Source organism: Oncorhynchus mykiss, chromosome 12 (assembly GCF_057628025.1).
Source record: "Oncorhynchus mykiss isolate SJ-2025 chromosome 12, ASM5762802v1, whole genome shotgun sequence".
Classification (NCBI taxonomy): Eukaryota; Metazoa; Chordata; class Actinopteri; order Salmoniformes; family Salmonidae; genus Oncorhynchus; species Oncorhynchus mykiss.
The window spans coordinates 10,069,980-10,090,000 of NC_143033.1; the positions used below are offsets into that span (position 1 = coordinate 10,069,980).

Below are 20,021 nucleotides of genomic sequence, written 5' to 3' on the forward strand. Positions count from 1 at the left end.
GCAGATTTCTCATCCTCAGATTTCTCATCTGGGTGTGGCAGGGTAGCCTAGAGGTCAGAGCGTTGGACTAGTAAGCGCAAGGTTTCAAGTTCAAACCCCCAAGCTGACAAGGTACAAATCTGTTGTTCTGCCCCTGAACAGGCGGTTAACCCACTGTTCCTAGGCTGTAAAATAAGAATTTGTTCTTAACTGACTTGCCTAGTTAAATAAAGGTCAAATAAAATAAAAAAGTTAGCTGCCTTCACGAGCCCGCCTAAGCTTCATTGAAAATGGATAGGCCAGCCCGCCTAGGCTTCATTGAAAATGGATAGGCCAGCCCGCCTAGGCTTCATTGAAAATGGATGGGCCAGCCCGCCTGCGATGACCTCACAGTTTTATTAAAAGGTAGTAAATAATGCTATTGGGTTTGAATATGTGAGCTTAGTTACAGTAAAACATGACAACTTTTTTAGTTTTTTTATATAAACTTAAAGCCACAGTCTGTAATTTTAGAAGGTTGGGTTCAGGTACTATTGTGCTGAAACTAACTAATAAAAACATATTTTAAATGCTTTTTGTGCATATGTTTCTTCAGAAAGAGATCGTATCTGTTTTTTAGAAACATGGGATGCTCTGTCAGCTAACTATCGGGATGTCTTTATTTTCTTGTGGACATTAAACCGCATGGTTATTTTCCTAAGCTCACTATTTTCTATAAATTCATTCTATCCTCTTGAGGATGTTATTATTATGAGACGAAATAGTAGGTCATTGGAGACTCAGTTCAACTCTCTCAGACGGTATCCCAAATGGCTCCCTATTCCCTATAGTGTACTACTGTAGACCATTAAAAGAAGTGCACTATGTAGGGAATAGGGTGCCATTTGGGACCCAGGCTCTCTCAGTACACCATCACCAGGACATTACTACTGAGGCAAAATATAACCTTTCTGCAATACTGGGAAAAAAGCAATGTTGTAGTGTGCTCACATGCTTGTCTGTATGTGTGTTTTTATGGTCATACATGTGTAACCAAAGGGTCTGTGAGGCATGACGAGACCATGATCAACATCATCAACGCCTCGTCCTTGGCTGAGATTTAAGGTCTCCACGAGAGTTCTCTCCTAGTCTAAGTGGACTCCACCTCAACAGCCGCTTCCAAAATGGCACCCTGTTTCCTAAGTGCTACATTACTTTTGACCAGGGCCCATAAGGTGCACTATGTGGGAGAATACGGGGGCTGACATTTGGGACATAGCCCTGTAGCTCCTGCATCCCAAGAAGTCATCTGTTGAGCCACTAAATCAGGTTTAGTCACAGTGCGACTGTGTGGTGGAGCAGAGAGAGACTTATAATCAGATTGTTGCAGGTTCAAACCACTGGGGGGGGGAAGGGACGTGAGAGCGGTTCTTAGCCCTGATCTGTCTCCATGAATCTAACCCAACTCATGTCTCCGGAAATCTACTAACTAATTCAGCCTGTGTTGACAAACGGTCCAATATGCTAGGGCAAAATATTATTATGACTAGGGGAAAACAGTCACCAACAGTAGAACACATAGTAACTGTATGCATGTTACAACATTGTGGTACAGTTGCATGCTTCGTATCAACATGATTTCTGTTGATTTGTTTTCAGTGCAAATGGCACACAGTCTTTCAAGCGTTTTTACATTGCATGGACCATTTAAATCACACAAGAAATGGGTATAGGCAAGGGAGATCCCACAATTTGTTATGTAGAGTTTAACATTGGAAACACATGCCTGGCTGCCTGTGAGTGTGTGTTGGAGGTCGAAGAAGGCTTGGATACTGAAACAACCTACTGCTCTGTAGCCTCACCACCACACCTGAATGAAAACCTAGAAACATCTGAAGTGTGTTTGCAGGCTATATTAAGCATTTAGCGTCACTGAACTGTGAAGGTATTGAACACAAGCGAGCATGACTGTTTGACTTCATGGCGCACATAGAATAGATCATCTTGTCTCCTTCTGAGAGAAAGGAGACAAGATTATTGGTAACACTACACTTAAAGGCCACAGATAATAGTGTGATCATCATGAGGGCAAATACATGCTTCCAACATGAAAACAATGCAGATAATGTAGGGATTAAAGCCCATAGTAAATTTGGGAGTAAAACATTATGACTACTATTCGTAGCATTTGGGAGGTACATTTTGAATATCTTCATTTACTATGATATGGAGTCTTTTCGTACAATATCATACAAATCTGACGATGTATTGTATCATACTGTACCTCTTAAAGGACGTCTTTCTCTGAGACTAGGCTGCTTGTTGCTCCGTAATGACAAAGGTTAGGAGAATTTATGTTGCCGGTTAGGAGAACTGACGACAAAGGTTAGGAGAATTTAGGTAAAAGGTTAGGGTAATTAGGTTAAGGTTTAGAAAGGGGTTAGATGAAATGCTACAGCACTCATGAGGACCGCCACAGGAAAGGAAGACCCAGAGTTACCTCTGCTGCAGAGGATAAGTTCATTAGAGTTAACTGTAGTGAAACTGCAACAGATACACAACACATTGTCACATTGCGTGATTTTTTTTTCGCATACACTGACTAGACGCTAGCTAAGTTAACGTTGTTTCTGTTCTTTTTGTTTTACTCTGCCTGCAAACACGCTGGATGATTCAGAATCCATTGAAGAGCTTCAACGTTTCATTGACGAGAGACACTTGTCGCTGGTTTCGGAGGATTCAAGCACTGTTAAGGACAACCAAACCAATCAACAAAACAAACCAAACTCAGGTTGGCCAATAGGTATCAACGGTGGCACCAAACCATCCCCAACCATCCCCAAGCAAGAGGGCGCGCGTGGAGAGTGGGGAGAGGTTTACTGAAATGGATGTTGACTTGTTAAGAATCCATCAATGTAAGGCTTATCCAACTTGATATCTTGGACATATTACGAGAGGACATCAATGCATTATGTGCCAGTCCAGTATTCCGCCAACGTCAGATTGATGATCGAAGGAAAGAGAACACAGAGCTGAAAGGTTCTGTAGACTCTATTCATAGCAAGGTGGAGGTGGTGCAAAGGGAGAACAAACAACTTAAAGAAACCTTGCTCTATGTACAGTGTCGATCAATGCGGGACAATCTAATATTCTCAGGGATACCGGAGAATGACAACCGCAGAGGCTGTGAGGACACTGTCTGAGACATTATGTCAACTCAACTGAAACTGCCCACTGATGTCGTGCGTAATGTCACTTTCTCCAGAGTCCATGGAATAGGTAAGGCCTCTGGGAATAGGCCACGGGCAATGTTTTGACAAACTTAAACAGAAAGAAATGCCGAAGAGCAGGGGCAGAGAACTCAGAAACACTGATTTTGGAATGAATGATCACATAAAAAATCCTACAATATGATTTTCTGGATTTTTTTTCTCATTTTGTCTGTCATAGTTGAAGTGTACCTATGATGAAAATTACAGACCTCTCTCAACTTTTTAAGTGGGAGAACTTGCACAATTGGTGGCTGACTAAATACTTTTTTGCCCCACTGTATGTACGTAGCCTTCCTAAAAAAATACATGAGCTTTTTAACTTGGTCAACATAAATAATAGTCCTATTTTTGCCTTTGACCGAAACGCATTTAGATGCATCAGTAAATTATGGGCAAATGAACATTCAAGGCTATAGTTTACTGAGAAGGGAAAGGAATCATAGATATAGTCTACTTAGAAGGGACAGGAATCATAGATATAGTCTACTTAGAAGAGACAGGAATCATAGATATAGTCTACTTAGAAGAGACAGGAATCATAGATATAGTCTACTTAGAAGGGACAGGAATCATAGATATAGTCTACTTAGAAGAGACAGGAATCATAGATATAGTCTACTTAGAAGGGAAAGGAATCATAGATATAGTATAGTCTACTTAGAAGGGTCAGGATTCATAGATATAGTCTACTTAGAAGAGACAGGAATCATAGATATAGTCTACTTAGAAGGGACAGGAATCATAGATATAGTATACTTAGAAAATACAGGAATCATAGATATAGTCTACTTAGAAGAGACAGGAATCATAGATATAGTCTACTTAGAAGAGACATGAATCATAGATATAGTCTACTTAGAAGGGACAGGAATCATAGATATAGTCTACTTAGAAGAGATAGGAATCATAGATATAGTCTACATAGAAGAGACAGGAATCATAGATTTAGTCTACTTAGAAGAGACAGGAATCATAGATATAGTCTACTTAGAAGAGATAGGAATCATAGATATAGTCTACTTAGAAGAGATAGGAATCATAGATATAGTCTACTTAGAAGAGACAGGAATCATAGATATAGTCTACTTAGAAGGGACAGGAATCATAGATATAGTCTACTTAGAAGGGACAGGAATCATAGATATAGTCTACTTAGAAGAGATAGGAATCATAGATATAGTCTACTTAGAAGAGACAGGAATCATAGATATAGTCTACTTAGAAGAGATAGGAATGGTAGGGGTGTAGGACTGTACATTCAGAATCATATACCTTTAAAGAGGAGGTATGACCTTAATGTATGTCAAATAGAGGAACTATGGGCTCAAGTACATCTGCCTCACCAGGCACCCATATTGGTTGGACGTGTGTATAGACCTCCTAGCTCTAAGGTGTCCTATCTGGATGACTTATGCACTGGGTTTGACCAGGCCACAGATAGCAACAGATATGTATTTATCTTTTGTGAACTTTAATATAAATTGGAAGCATCATAATAATTCAAATAAAGCTAAATTGATTAGATATGCCCTAGAACTGTGGTTTGAAACAAATTATTAATGATACTACTAGATCATCAACTAAGTTGGGTCATCGTTCAGACACGTGCATTGATCTTATCTTCTGTAATATACCATTACAATGCTTAAAAGCCAGATCAATGCCAGTGGGCTGGACAGACCATAATATTGTGACCATAACCATGAACACCAAGGTTCCAAAGAAACCCCCTAGGATTGTGGTCAAGAGAAATTTTCAAACATTTAATCATGAGCTATTTGAAAATGATTTGGCTGCTGTACCCTGGGAGCTGATTTATCTAGAGGATGATTTAAATCCCGCTACAGAATGTTTTATTGATTTGCTCACTGAGGTAATGGACTATCATGCCCCTATAAGAAAGAGAACAGTTGGGGCTCGTCCATCTCCATGGATTGATGATGAACTGGGTGAGGCTTTTTCTCAAAGAAATATGGCAAAAGTCTTAGCAGCCAAATCTGAACTAGTAATTGATTAACAGAATTATAGAACATTACGTAATTATGCAGTTAAATTGAATCGTAAGAAAAAAACGTTATTTTACAACAATGCTTTTATTGATTGTAAAAATGATTCTAAAAAGGTATGGAATACAGTTAAGGGCCTACTTGGTACATCTATCTCATCATGCCCATCTAGTGTGGAGGTTGACAATAACAACAATAACAAAACCAGCTGATATTGCCAATATTTTTGCAGTTTTTTTTACAAAGAAAATGTTGTTTACTTAGCAATAATGTAAACACACATTCTTCCAGACAAGCTATTGTCCAATGGATTGATGATCATATTATGAGCAACAAGACCTGCTCTTTTAGTCTACAAACGGTGTCCGTGGAGGAGGTGTTAAACCTATTGAAGTCATTACCTGATGGTAAATCTACAGGTTATGGTCTTATGGATAATGTTTTACTTCGCTGTGCTGCTCCCCAGATTGCAGTTCCACTGAAATACATATTTAATTGGTCACTTGAAAAGGGGATGTTTGCAAATGTATGGAAGCATGCGAAACTGTGTCCTATTCCGAAAGACTGCAAAGAACCCATTACTCCTGCCAATAGTCGACCAATTAGTCTACTCCCTTCACTCAGTAAGATATTGGAGGGTATTGTGAGTAAACAAATATGGGAGTACATGGAAAAGAATGATCTGATTACAGCCAATCAGCATGCTTATCGCAAAAAACATTCCACTACCACTGCATTGGTTGACATGACTGACCAGGGGCTCAATGCTATGGATAATGGCAGGTTTGTGGGTGTACTATTCTTAGATTTTAGTGCAGCATTTGATTTAGTGGATCATGAAATAATTTTCACAAAATTAATGCATTATGGTTTTAAGGAGGTAGATATGACTGCTAATTGACAGGAAACAGTCCACCTATATCAATGGTTCATTTTCTTCCCCTCATGCTTTAAACTGTGGCATACCGCAGGGCAGCTGCCTTGGGCCACTTATTTATTTAATCAATACCAGCAACCTTCCTTATGACTTAGCTGAAACTCAAGCTACTATATTTACAGATGATACTATAATTTATACAGCAAGACAATCGGTTCAACAGGTACAGCAAGCTTTACAAGGAGATTTGGAGAATATCAGGGAGTGGGTTTGCCGGAACAAATTTGTTTTAAACACCAAGAAACCCAAAGTTATGTTGGTCTGTTCCACCAGGAAAAGGCCAACACAGCATGGGAATACAATGAAGTATGGGGGAGTACAAATTGAGGAAGTGGCAGAAACCAAACTACTAGGAGTGCAGCTAGACACCTGCTTATCATAGTCATCTCAAATAGCTAATCTATGTAAAAACAAAATATTAAAACAGCATGCATAATCAGAAGGATAGCTAAATATTTATCAGGAAACATTCTTAAGCAAATAACACAAGCGTTAATTGAGAATCAGGTGAACTACTTTCCTGTGGTCTGTGGAAATGCATCAGCAAGTGAAATTAGGAGGAAGCAGATTGCACAGAACAAAGCAGCAAGGATTGCTTTAAGGTGGAGATATGGTTATTCTGTTGTAGACATGCGCAATGCTCTTGGTTGGTCATCAATCAACAAGATAATTTTTAAAAAAATATTTCATAATATACACCATTTCAAATGGCCAAACTCTATTCACAACGGTATTCAGTTGGTAAGAGACAGACATTCAGTAAATACTAGGAATAGATTGTCCACCATCTGTGTGTTATCCAGACAGAAAAGAGAAATAGGCAAAGTAACATTTCGATTTAGAGCAATAAAGAAATGGAATAATTTAACTGAGCAAACCAGAAACCTTTCAATATATATATTTAAACAATACTTCAAAACCATTTAAATATAATACAGAGGAACGTTGTGCTGGGCTATGGTTTTTAGACTGTTAGAGTATTTATCGGGTCAATATAATATTGTGACCATAACCATGAACACCAAGGTTCCAAAGAAACCCCCTAGGATTGTGGTCAAGAGAAATTTTCAAACATTTAATCATGAGCTATTTCAAAATGATTTGGCTGCTGTACCCTGGGAGCTGATTTATCTAGAGGATCGTGTATTATGTCTGTTAGTAACCGTGTGTTATACGTGAAAATGTGTTCGTATTATAAATTGTATTTGAATGTTTAAGGACTGTTGAAAGATTTAGTCCAAATGAGGACTAAAAGAGATCCAAATAAAAATCAAATCCCCCGACGCAACTCAAACACGCAACCTTTGGATTTCTAGACGGTTGTGGTATATACGTCCAACCATCCTCCCCGACCAACCTCCACACTTTAGTTTCAGTCTTAAGTAACCAGACCATTATTCCATTTGTATCAAAATGTAACATATCACCCTTAATGGAGGTGCAAAAATGTACGTAAAATAGCAAACGTCTTTTTCATTTTGCCAGGCTGGCCTATAGCACATAACACATGCTGATAACATGTAATAGTGCATTCTATGCCGAACCCCATTTGTGTTGTTGCTTAGATTTGAGCCGTGACAGTGTGAGATACAGCAGGTCACCATAGCAAGGCCTCTGTAGCAGATCTGTGTTGGTATTAACTCCTTGTGGGAGAGGAGGAGGAAATGGGAGAACATTGTCTCTAAAAATACTTCCTACCTCCCGTCCACCATTTCATTATAGTTCACTGTCCTCAGCCTCAGCATCACGTTGGTGTTAGGTATCTTAGGCTTTCTGCTAGGTCAATGTGATGAGGTGCTATGGGAGTGGCTCATATGGTTTTAAAGGATATTAGAAGATAGAACCCCAAACCTCATCTTAATATCTAAAACAATCTGCAATGTTTAATACCGTTTCTACATTGTATTCTACAGTAATATTTATACTTCAATTCAATAATCTTCCAGGAACTCACAAATCTCTTTTTTGTGTTGTGGTGAATCAGTTACAACTGTGTAAAGTGGAGGATTTGAGGGTCAAAGTATTCACTATGCCAGCTGCGGCCCTCTATCGGGAGTGGCAGTAGACTGACTGTAATTCAATAGGCTACTCACTCTGATCTGAGCCTAGCGCTCCACAACAGGCCAGAGAAAGCACAGACATCTGCCTTTTTGGCAGTATGACGTTATTTGACAGTGTTTTATGTTTTTGAATAATAAAAGTTCTAAATATGCTTTATGAGTAATTCAAGAATCTGGAGTTGCAAATTTCACATGATTTCAAGGGAGATTTCTCCATTCTCATCTCTGATTTCGTAAGATACCGTTGCACAAATAACATACGTATCTAAGCCTACACTAGCACTGGTTTTTTTTCTGGTGAAATAGAGGCGGACCAAAACGCAGCGTGGTTATTTATAAACATCTTTAATAAAGATGATAACGTGATACAATATATTTAACAAGAACCGTGAAAAACCGAAACAGCCCTATCTGGTGCAACAAACACAGAGACAGGAACAATCACCCACAAAACACTCAAAGAATATGGCTGCCTAAATATGGTTCCCAATCAGAGACAACGATAAACACCTGCCTCTGATTGAGAACCACTCCAGGCAACCATAGACTTTCCTAGACTACTATACTACACACAACCCCATTAATCTAATAAACCCCTAGACAAGACACATAAATCACCCATGTCACACCCTGGCCTGACCAAAATAATAAAGAAAACACTAAATACTAAATACTAAGACCAGGGCGTGACACCCAGGCTGTATTAGCTAGCTACGATAGTACATTTAGAAAGCTAGCTAGCCAGCTAACTAGCTATTAGCATTAGCAACTACCACAATTTATTTTAGCCACATCTTGCTTAGAAAATACCAAATTTCAGACTGTAATTTGCAAACCGTAAGATACACAAATGAATAGTGTAATTAAACAGCACTGTCTGACCATGCAGACAGCAGAGTGAACAGCAAGTGAAGTGCTCTCATTACTCCATGGTCGGGGCAACAAAGTGCTCTCATTACTCCATGGTCGGGGCAACAAAGTGCTCTCATTACTCCATGGTCGGGGCAACTAAGTGCTCTCATTACTCCATGGTCGAGGCAACAAAGTGCTCTCATTACTCCATGGTCGGGGCAACTAAGTGCTCTCATTACTCCATGGTCGAGGAAACAAAGTGCTCTCATTACTCCATGGTCGAGGCAACAAAGTGCTCTCATTACTCCATGGTCGGGGCAACAAAGTGCTCTCATTACTCCATGGTCGAGGCAACAAAGTGCTCTCATTACTCCATGGTCGAGGCAACAAAGTGCTCTCATTACTCCATGGTCGGGGCAACAAAGTGCTCTCATTACTTCCATGATCGGGGCAAAAAAGTGCTCTCATTACTCCATGGTCGGGGCAACAAAGTGCTCTCATTACTCCATGATCGGGGCAACAAAGTGCTCTCATTACTCCATGGTCGGGGCAACTAAGTGCTCTCATTACTCCATGGTCGGGGCAACAAAGTGCTCTCATTACTCCATGGTCGGGGCAACAAAGTGCTCTCATTACTCCATGGTCGGGGCAACTAAGTGCTCTCATTACTCCATGGTCGGGGCAACTAAGTGCTCTCATTACTCCATGGTCGACCAACTAAGTGCTCTCCTTGAGTGACAGAGGGCAGGGCTTGGTAAGGGAAGTATCATGCAACAGGAGGAGAGAGAGGAAAATGACTCAAGTAGCAAACTCAATCAACTTTAAAAATGTACATTACACGTGCCGGAGATGCATATCACATGCATTGTTGCATCATCAGTGGGAGAGTTTTGGAATTCCTGAATTTACTGAGACCATAGACCATGGCCTCTGCCCAGTGGTGTAATGATTAGTATTTTGGGGTATCTGTACTTTACTTTACAATTTATATTTAGGCATACTTTTACTTTTACTTCACTACATTCCTATAGAAAATATTGTAGGTTTTTCTCCATACATCTTCCTTGACATTCACGCACTTATCAAGAGAACACATGGAACACGTGCCTACTGCCTCTGGTCTGGCAGACTCAATAAACACATGCATCTTTTGTAAATAATGTCTGGCTATACGTACATTTTAAAAACAAGAAAATGTTGCTGCCTGCTTTGCTTAATATAAGGAATTTACAAGGAATCAATAAGTGCATCGATGACGTCGTCCCCACAGTCACCGTACGTACATACCCCAACCAGATGGCATGGATTACAGGCATCATCTCCACTGAGCTAAAGGCTAGAGCTGCCGCTTTCAAGGAGAGGGACTCTAACCCGGAAGCTTATAAGAAATCCTGCTACGAACCATCAAACAGGCAAAGCGTCAATACAGGACTAAGATCGAATCGTACTACACCAGCTCTTACGCTCGTCAGAAGTGGCAGGGCTTACAAACCATTACCAACTACAAAGGGAAGCTCAGCCAAGAGCTGCCCAGTGAAACAAGCCTACCAGACGAGCTAAACTACTTCTATGCTCGCTTTGAAGCAAATATCACTGAAACGTGCATGAGAGCACCAGCTGTTCCGGAAGACTCTGATCACGCTCTCCGCAGCCGATGTGCGTAAAACGTGTAAACAGGTCAACATTCACAAGGCCGCAGGGCCAGACTGTAACACCAACATGTTTTAAGCAGACCACCATAGTCCATGTGCCTGAGAACAGTAAGGTAACCTGCCTAAATGACTACCGACCCGCAGCACTCACATCTGTAGCCATGAAGTGCTTTGAAAGGCTGATCATGGCTCACATAAACACCATTATCCCAGAAACCCTAGACCCACTCCAATTTGCATACCACCCAACATATCCATAGATGATACAATCTCTGTTGCACTCCACACTGCCCTTTCTCACCTGGACAACAAAAGGAAGGCCTAATCACTACAACGACGAGACAGCCTATAGGGAGGAGGTCAGAGACCTGTCCGTGTGGTGCCAGGATAACATGCTCTCCCTAAACGTGATCAAGACAAAGGAGATGATTGTGGAATACAGGAAAAAAAAGGACCGAGCACGTCCTCATTCTCATCGATGGGGCTGCAGTGGGGCAGGTTGAGAGCTTCAAGTTCCTTGGTGTCCACATCACCAACAAACTAACATGGTCCAAGTACACCGAGACAGCCGTGAAGAGGGCACGACAAAACCTATTCCCCCTCAGGAGACTGAAAAGCTTTGGCATCGGTCCTCAGATCCTCAAAAGGTTCTACAGCTGCATCATCGAGAGCATGGTTACTACCTGGTAAGGCAACTGCTCGGCCCCAAGAACACAGTGGCCTCCATCATTCTGAAATGGAGACTAGACCTGGACTAGAGCTTCCTAGAGCTGGCACCCAGCCAAACTGAGCAATCGGGGGAGAAGAGCCTTGGTCAGGGAGATGTCTAAGAACCAATGGTCACTCTGACAGCGCTCCAGAGTTCCTCTGTGGAGATGGGAGAACATTCCAGAAGGACAACCCTTCTCTGCACCACCAATCAGGTCTTTATGGTAGAGTTGCCAGACAGAAGCCACTCCTCAGTAAAAGCACATGACAGCCCACTTAGTTTGCCAAAAGGCACATAAAGTACTCTCAGACCATGAGAAACAAGATTCTCTGGTCTGCTGAAACCAAGATTGAAGTCTTCGGCCTGAATGCCAAGCGTCATGTCTGGAGGAATCCTGGCATCATCCCTACGGTGAAGCTTGGTGGTGGCAGCATCATGCTGTGGGGATGTTTTTCAGGTGCAGGAACTGGGAGACTAGTCAGGATCAAGGGAAAGATGTACAGAGAGATATTTGATGAAAACTTGCTCCAGAGCCCTCAGGACCTCAGGCTGGGTTCACATTCCAACAGGACAACAACCCCAAGCACACAGCCAAGACAACGCAGGAGTGGCTTCAAGATGAGTCTCTGAATGTCCTTCAGTGACCCAGCCAGAGCCCGAACTTGAACCCGATCGAACTTCTCTGGAGAGACCTGGAAATAGCTGTGCAGCAACGCTCCCCATCCAACCTGACAGAACTTGAGAGGATCTGCATAGAAGAAGGGGAGAAGGTGTGCAAAGCTTATAGCATTGTACCCAATAATAAGAAACTGAGAAACAGAGAAACAGCCCTTTCAAACAGCCCTTTCAAGTACCACATCAATGCAATAGTACCACATCAATCAAATGGTAATCAGTCAAAATCACCTCTGAAAATGTGTATATTTTATTGGCTTTTTTCCTCAAAACAACTGTCATTTACACAACTTCATAATGAAGAGAAACATGTCATTGAGCATATTGACTCTTCCTTTTTAAGGGTTGATCATCTGAAATCAGAATAGCAAAAACCTTTTTACTGTGAATGAGTTATAGCCATTTTAGTGACTGGTGGTAATTTCCTGGAATTCCATGGAACGTTCTGTGATCATACTCTTTCTTATCTGGATAGTATATTAAACATATACAATGAGTGTACAAAACCTGAGCAACACCTGTTCTTTCCATGACGTAGACTGACCAGGTGAATCCAGGTGAAATGTATGATCCCTTAACTATACATTCATGTACATACTACCTCAAATGGCCCGACCAACCAACATTGGCTAACCGGGCTATCTGCATTGTGTCCCTCCACCCGCCAACCCCTCTTTTACGCTACTGCTACTCTCTGTTCATCATATATGCATAGTCACTTTAACCATATCTACATGTACATACTACCTCAATCAGCCTGACTAACCGGTGTCTGTATGTAGCCTCACTACTTTTATGGCCTCGCTACTGTATATAGCCTGTCTTTTTACTGTTGTTTTATTTCTTTACCTACCTATTGTTCACCTACTACCTTTATTGCACTATTGGTTAGAGCCTGTAAGTAAGCATTTCACTGTAAGGTCTACCTGTTGTATTCGGCGCACGTGACAAATAAACTTTGATTTGATATTGATGTCACTTGTTAAATCCCCTTCAATCAGTGTAGATGAAGGGGAGGAGACAGGTTAAAGAAATATTTTTTTGTAAGCCTTGAGACAATTGAGACATGGATTGTGTTTGTGTGCCATTCAGATGTTGAATGGGCAAGACAAAATATTTAAGTGCTTTTGAACGGGGTAATGGTAGGAGGTGCCAGGCACACCAGTTTGAGCGTGTCAAGAACTGCAACACTGCCGGGTTTTAAACACTCAACAGTTTCCCTTGTGTATCAAGAATCGTCCTCCACCCAAAGAACATCCAGCCAACTTGGCACAACTGTAGGAAGCATTGGAGTCAACATGGGCCAGCATCCCTGTGGAACGCTTTCGACACCTTGTAAAGTCCATGCCCCAACGAATTGAGGCTGTTCTGAGGGCAATATTATTCGTTTTGTACAAACATATAGGCCTATAGCCTAATACATTCCACTAGGCCTATAGCCTAATACATTCCACTAGGCCTATAGCCTAATACATTCCACTAGGCCTGTAACCTAATACATTCCACTAGGCCTATAACCTAATACATTCCACTAGGCCTATAACCTACTACATTCCACTAGGCCTGTAGCCTAATATATTCCACTAGGCCTATAACCTAATACATTACCCTAGGCCTATAACCTAATACATTCCACTAGGCCTATAACCTAATACATTACCCTAGGCCTATAACCTAATACATTCCACTAGGCCTATAGCCTAATACATTACCCTAGGCCTATAACCTAATACATTCCACTAGGCCTATAACCTAATACATTCCACTAGGCCTATAACCTAATACATTCCACTAGGCCTATAACCGAATACATTCCACTAGGCCTATAACCTAATACATTACCCTAGGCCTATAGCCTAATACATTACCCTAGGCCTATAACCTAATACATTCCACTAGGCCTATAGCCTAATACATTACCCTAGGCCTATAACCTAATACATTCCACAAGGCCTATAACCTAATACATTCCACTAGGCCTATAGCCTAATACATTACCCTAGGCCTATAACCTAATACATTCCACTAGGCCTGTAGCCTAATACATTACCCTATAATCTACTACATTCCACTAGGCCTATAACCTAATACATTACCCTATAACCTAATACATTCCACTAGGCCTATAACCTAATACATTACCCTATAACCTAATACATTCCACTAGGCCTATAACCTAATACATTACCCTATAACCTAATACATTCCACTAGGCCTATAACCTAATACATTACCCTATAACCTAATACATTCCACTAGGCCTATAACCTAATACATTACCCTATAACCTAATACATTCCACTAGGCCTATAACCTAATACATTCCACTAGGCCTATAACTGAATACATTCCACTAGGCCTATAACCTACTACATTCCACTAGGCCTATAACCTAATACATTACCCTATAACCTAATACATTCCACTAGGCCTATAACCTAATACATTACCCTATAACCTAATACATTCCACTAGGCCTATAACCTAATACATTACCCTATAACCTAATACATTCCACTAGGCCTATAACCTAATACATTACCCTATAACCTAATACATTCCACTAGGCCTATAACCTAATACATTACCCTATAACCTAATACATTCCACTAGGCCTATAACCTAATACATTACCCTATAACCTAATACATTCCACTAGGCCTATAGCCTAATACATTCCACTAGGCCTATAACCTAATACATTCCACTAGGCCTATAACCTAATACATTCCACTAGGCCTATAACCTAATACATTACCCTATAACCTAATACATTCCACTAGGCCTATAGCCTAATACATTCCACTAGGCCTATAACCTAATACATTCCACTAGGCCTATAACCTAATACATTCCACTAGGCCTATAACCTAATACATTACCCTATAACCTAATACATTCCACTAGGCCTATAACCTAATACATTACCCTATAACCTAATACATTCCACTAGGCCTATAACCTAATACATTCCACTAGGCCTATAACCTAATACATTACCCTATAACCTAATACATTCCACTAGGCCTATAACTGAATACATTCCACTAGGCCTATAACCTAATACATTCCACTAGGCCTATAACCTAATACATTACCCTAGGCCTATAACCTAATACATTCCACTAGGCCTATAACCTAATACATTCCACTAGGCCTATAACCTAATACATTACCCTAGGCCTATAACCTAATACATTACCCTAGGCCTATAACCTAATACATTCCACTAGGCCTATAACCTAATACATTCCACTAGGCCTATAACCTAATACATTCCACTAGGCCTATAACCTAATACATTCCACTAGGCCTATAACCTAATACATTCCACTAGGCCTATAACCTAATACATTACCCTAGGCCTATAACCTAATACATTCCACTAGGCCTATAACTGAATACATTCCACTAGGCCTATAACCTAATACATTCCACTAGGCCTATAACCTAATACATTCCACTAGGCCTATAACCTAATACATTCCACTAGGCCTATAGCCTAATACATTCCACTAGGCCTATAACCTAATACATTCCACTAGGCCTATAACCTAATACATTACCCTAGGCCTATAACCTAATACATTCCACTAGGCCTGTAGCCTTATAAAGGAAGTGTCAGAATGGAAACAAATTAAAAGCATGGAACAAAGGGGAAATAATCACTGACAACATGAGCTACTGGGTGAGGATTAGGAGCCCCTTTACCACAAGAGGTTGATGGCACCTTAATTGGGGAAAACGGGCTCATGTTAATGACTGGAGCGGAATTGGTGGAATGGTATCAAACACGTGGTTTCCATGGTTCCCAGGTGTTTGATGCCATTCCATTTGCTCCGCTCCTGTGCCCTTTACTAGTACCTATGTCTGGTATGTACAGTATATCTATGTACGTGTCCTGTGAGGGTGTGATTCTACCTGATCTCAGTGACAGAGCTGTCATAATTGTGAGAAATCTTTCAGGTCCAGTTGAGGTACCTCACGGTGACATAATTCACTTTTAGTCTCTGCGCTGAAACTCACTCCTACTGATGACCCATTGGCATCAGTTGTTACTTTGGCAATTCAAGATGGCGCTACTCATTTTTCCTTTATTTAACTAGGCAAGTCAGTTAAGAACAAATTCTTATTTACAAAGTTTGCATACCGGGGAACAGTGGGGTTAACTGCCTTGTTCAGGGGCAAAACGACAGATTTTTACCTTGTCAGCTCGGGGATTCAATCTAGCAACCTTTACGGTTACTGGTCCAACGCTCTAACCACTAGACTACCTGCCGCCTCTACACACTAACCACTAGGCTACCTACCGCCTCTACACTCTAACCACTGGGCTACCTGCCGCTCCTAATAAGCGTTGTTCAAGATTACAATACTGAAAATATAGACGTTTCTATGTTACAAAGCACGTGTTTCGGGTTAGTGGATCGGATCTCTTTCCTCAGCGTAACTTCTTGAAGTGTTTCCGTTCCCCTTAACAAACCAAACATTGAAATACCCTTATTGAAGGTAAAGTAAAAACTCAAACCGGTCCGCGCATCAATACCGGTGTATATAGTAAAATACCTGGCATCCACACATGTCTGGCTCAGTCTTGAGGAGAAGATGGTTATGACATTATAACAGATAGTCACCTACACAGCTACAGAACAACTTAGCATTAGGAATCATTATGAGCATGTCAAATTGTAGAACGAGAGCTTCAACTGTCCATTTTGAATTTGACCACAAGTAACATTCTGGGTCACAAAACTTTTTAAAATTGTTTAAGGTGTGTCTTTTGACTCTTTTTTTTGTGTGTGTGCTTTGCTTGATCTTTTTCAGGAAGAAATGTTGTGAGGGGTTTAAGTTTGTGCTGGGCCAGTGCATTCCTGAAGGTATGGAACCGTTCCCAATCTGCATCCCAAATGGCACGCTATTCCCTACAGAGTACACTACTTTTGGCCAGAGACCTATGGCACCCTATTCCCTACATAGTACACTACTTTTGGCCAGAGGCCTATGGCACCCTATTCCCTACATAGTACACTACTTTTGGCCAGAGACCTATGGCACCCTATTCCCTACATAGTACACTACTTTTGGCCAGAGGCCTATGGTACCCTATTCCCTACATAGTACACTGCTTTTGACCAGCCCAGTACTGCACTGTGTAGGGAATAGTGTGCTATTTGGGATGCAGATTTTTGTCTTTCTTTGGTCTTTCTTGTGTGTTTGCTTAGATATTTTTGGCGACCATTCCCTGGTGTTCATAGGTTTGTGTCTCTGGTTTAACCCATAAATCATTAGATTGATATGCTGTTATTTTAACCTTCTTGTTATTTTAACCTTCCTGTTATTTTAACCTTCCTGTAATTTTAACCTTCCTGTTATTTTAACCTTCCTGTAATTTTAACCTTCCTGTAATTTTAACCTTCCTGTAATTTTAACCTTCCTGTAATTTTAACCTTCCTGTTATTTTAACCTTCCTGTAATTTTAACCTTCCTGTTATTTTAACCTTCCTGTTATTTTAACCTTCCTGTAATTTTAACCTTCCTGTTATTTTAACCTTCCTGTAATTTGAACCTTCCTGTTATTTGAACCTTCCTGTTATTTTAACCTTCCTGTAATTTTAACCTTCCTGTTATTTTAACCTTCCTGTTATTTTAACCTTCCTGTTATTTTAACCTTCCTGTAATTTTAACCTTCCTGTAATTTTAACCTTCCTGTTATTTTAACCTTCCTGTTATTTTAACCTTCCTGTAATTTTAACCTTCCTGTAATTTTAACCTTCCTGTTATTTTAACCTTCCTGTAATTTTAACCTTCCTGTTATTTGAACCTTTCTGTTATTTGAACCTTTCTGAAAGAGCGTAAGAAAGCATGCTAGGTGTTTAATGATTTTAAAGTACAGTTATTTCATTACTGTTGGATTTTGTTAAACCTCATATTCTGTTACAATGAGTCCATTGGCACATGCCGTCTCCATTCGTGTTAAAGCGTTTTCTTCAACCGTAACATGTGATCATCATATTGTTATGAAAGGCATCATTCGTCTTACTAAGTATTCAGTGACTGGAGACTTCAATTCTATTCAACTTTTATTGGTCCTCCAATTACTAACACTTCAAAGTGCTGTGTCATAAACATCAGTAATACGTATGAAATCGTGTGCTAAAAGCAGGAACTGGAATCAGACCTGTGCTTGATCGCTCTATTCACACATAACTGGTGCCATCTAACCTGGTCCCAGATCTGATTTGTGTTGTTTTAGGACAACCGTAGGAGATGCCAGGACAGCACAAACAGATCTGGGACCAGGTTAGGTGCCGTCATAGTGCAATTAATCGGTCCTAGCTGTGTTTGTAAGACGGAGTAGTATCTCTTTACCAGTCCCAGCTGTGTTTCTGATAGAAGCGTCTATGTGTGTGTACAGATGATGTGTGTGTACAGATTATGATGTGTGTGTACAGATTATGATGTGTGTGTACAGATTATGATGTATGTGTACAGATGATGTGTGTGTACAGATTATGACGTGTGTGTACAGATTATGATGTGTGTGTACAGATTATGATGTGTGTGTACAGATGATGTGTGTGTACAGATTATGACGTGTGTGTACAGATTATGATGTGTGTGTACAGATTATGATGTGTGTGTACAGATTATGATGTGTGTGTACAGATTATGATGTGTGTGTACAGATTATGATGTGCGTCTACAGATGATGTGTGTGTACAGATTATGACGTGTGTGTACAGATTATGACGTGTGTGATGGCGCCCCCTGTGAACAACAGTGCACGGACCACTTTGGACGGGTCGTGTGCACCTGTTACCCTGGTTACCGCTACGACCGGGAGCGACACCGGAACAGAGAGAAGCCATACTGCCTGGGTGAGACCTGGTCCCACACATAGAAATAGAATGTACATTCTAGTAACTATATTTCTATGGTCCTACGCCCCTGTATTAACACAGTCACCGAGCAAAGATAACCATGGCCAAGTACTACTACTCAGGTATGGCCTCCAGTAAGTGTTGTACCCTCTCCAGCTACATATTCAGCTACATTTTCAACAAAATATTCAGCTACATTTTCAACAAAATATTCAGCTACATAGTCAGCTACGTAGTCGGCTACGTAGTCGGCTACGTAGTCGGCTACGTAGTCGGCTACATAGTCGGCTACATATTCCATAATATACTTCACTTTGAAGTCCTTTTTTGTTTCAGTGTTGTTATTTTAGTAGCATTCTCTCACAGGCTTGGACACTGGCAGTCTCACATTTCATTTTATTTCAAATGGCACTTCTCATGATAGACCGCATTAAGAATACAACAAGTTGAACAAGCCCGTCTTTGTGTTTTCTCTTTCTTTCTCCTCTTTCTTCACCACCCCCCTCTGTTTCTCTTTCTCTACCCTCTCTCGCCACCTCTTTCTTTCCCCCTCTCTCGCCACTCCCCCCCCCCCCCCTATCTCTCCTGTCACCAACCCTTCTCTCTCCCTATCTCGCCGCCACCCTCACTCTCTTTCTCGCCGCCACCCCCTCTCTCTCCCCCTCTCTCTCTCTCTTTCCCCCTCTCTCACCACCACCCCCTCTCGCCACCTCTCTCTCTCTCTCTCTCTCTCTCTCTCTCTCTCTCTCTCTCTCTCTCTCTCTCTCTCTCTCTCTCTCTCTCTCTCTAGACATGGATGAGTGTGCCAACAACAACGGGACGGTGTGCTCTCAGGTCTGTCTGAACTCTCCAGGGAGCTACAGGTGTGAGTGTGAGAAAGGCTTTTTCCTGGAAGAGGATGGGAAGACCTGCACCAAGGGGGAGAGAGGTGAGGGGGAGATTTTTTTTGGCTGACATTTTTTCCTGGTTATTCCTTTCCAGGCCCTCTGAGTAGGAATGCTATTCTAGGATCAGGTCCC

The 20,021-nt window shown here is 41.0% G+C and overlaps 1 protein-coding gene across 4 annotated transcripts in view; it reads left to right on the plus strand.

The window, feature by feature from the left end:
• ccbe1 (collagen and calcium binding EGF domains 1) overlaps positions 1-20,021 on the plus strand; it is a 117,046-nt gene that overhangs the window by 57,801 nt on the left and 39,224 nt on the right. For all 4 annotated transcript variants that reach the window (XM_021622599.3, XM_021622600.3, XM_090191439.1 and 1 more), the window contains exons 3-5: positions 16,946-16,998; positions 18,865-18,999; positions 19,793-19,930. In XM_021622599.3, coding sequence (XP_021478274.3) covers positions 16,946-16,998; positions 18,865-18,999; positions 19,793-19,930 — 326 coding nt within the window. The remainder of the gene's footprint in view (positions 1-16,945; positions 16,999-18,864; positions 19,000-19,792; positions 19,931-20,021) is intronic.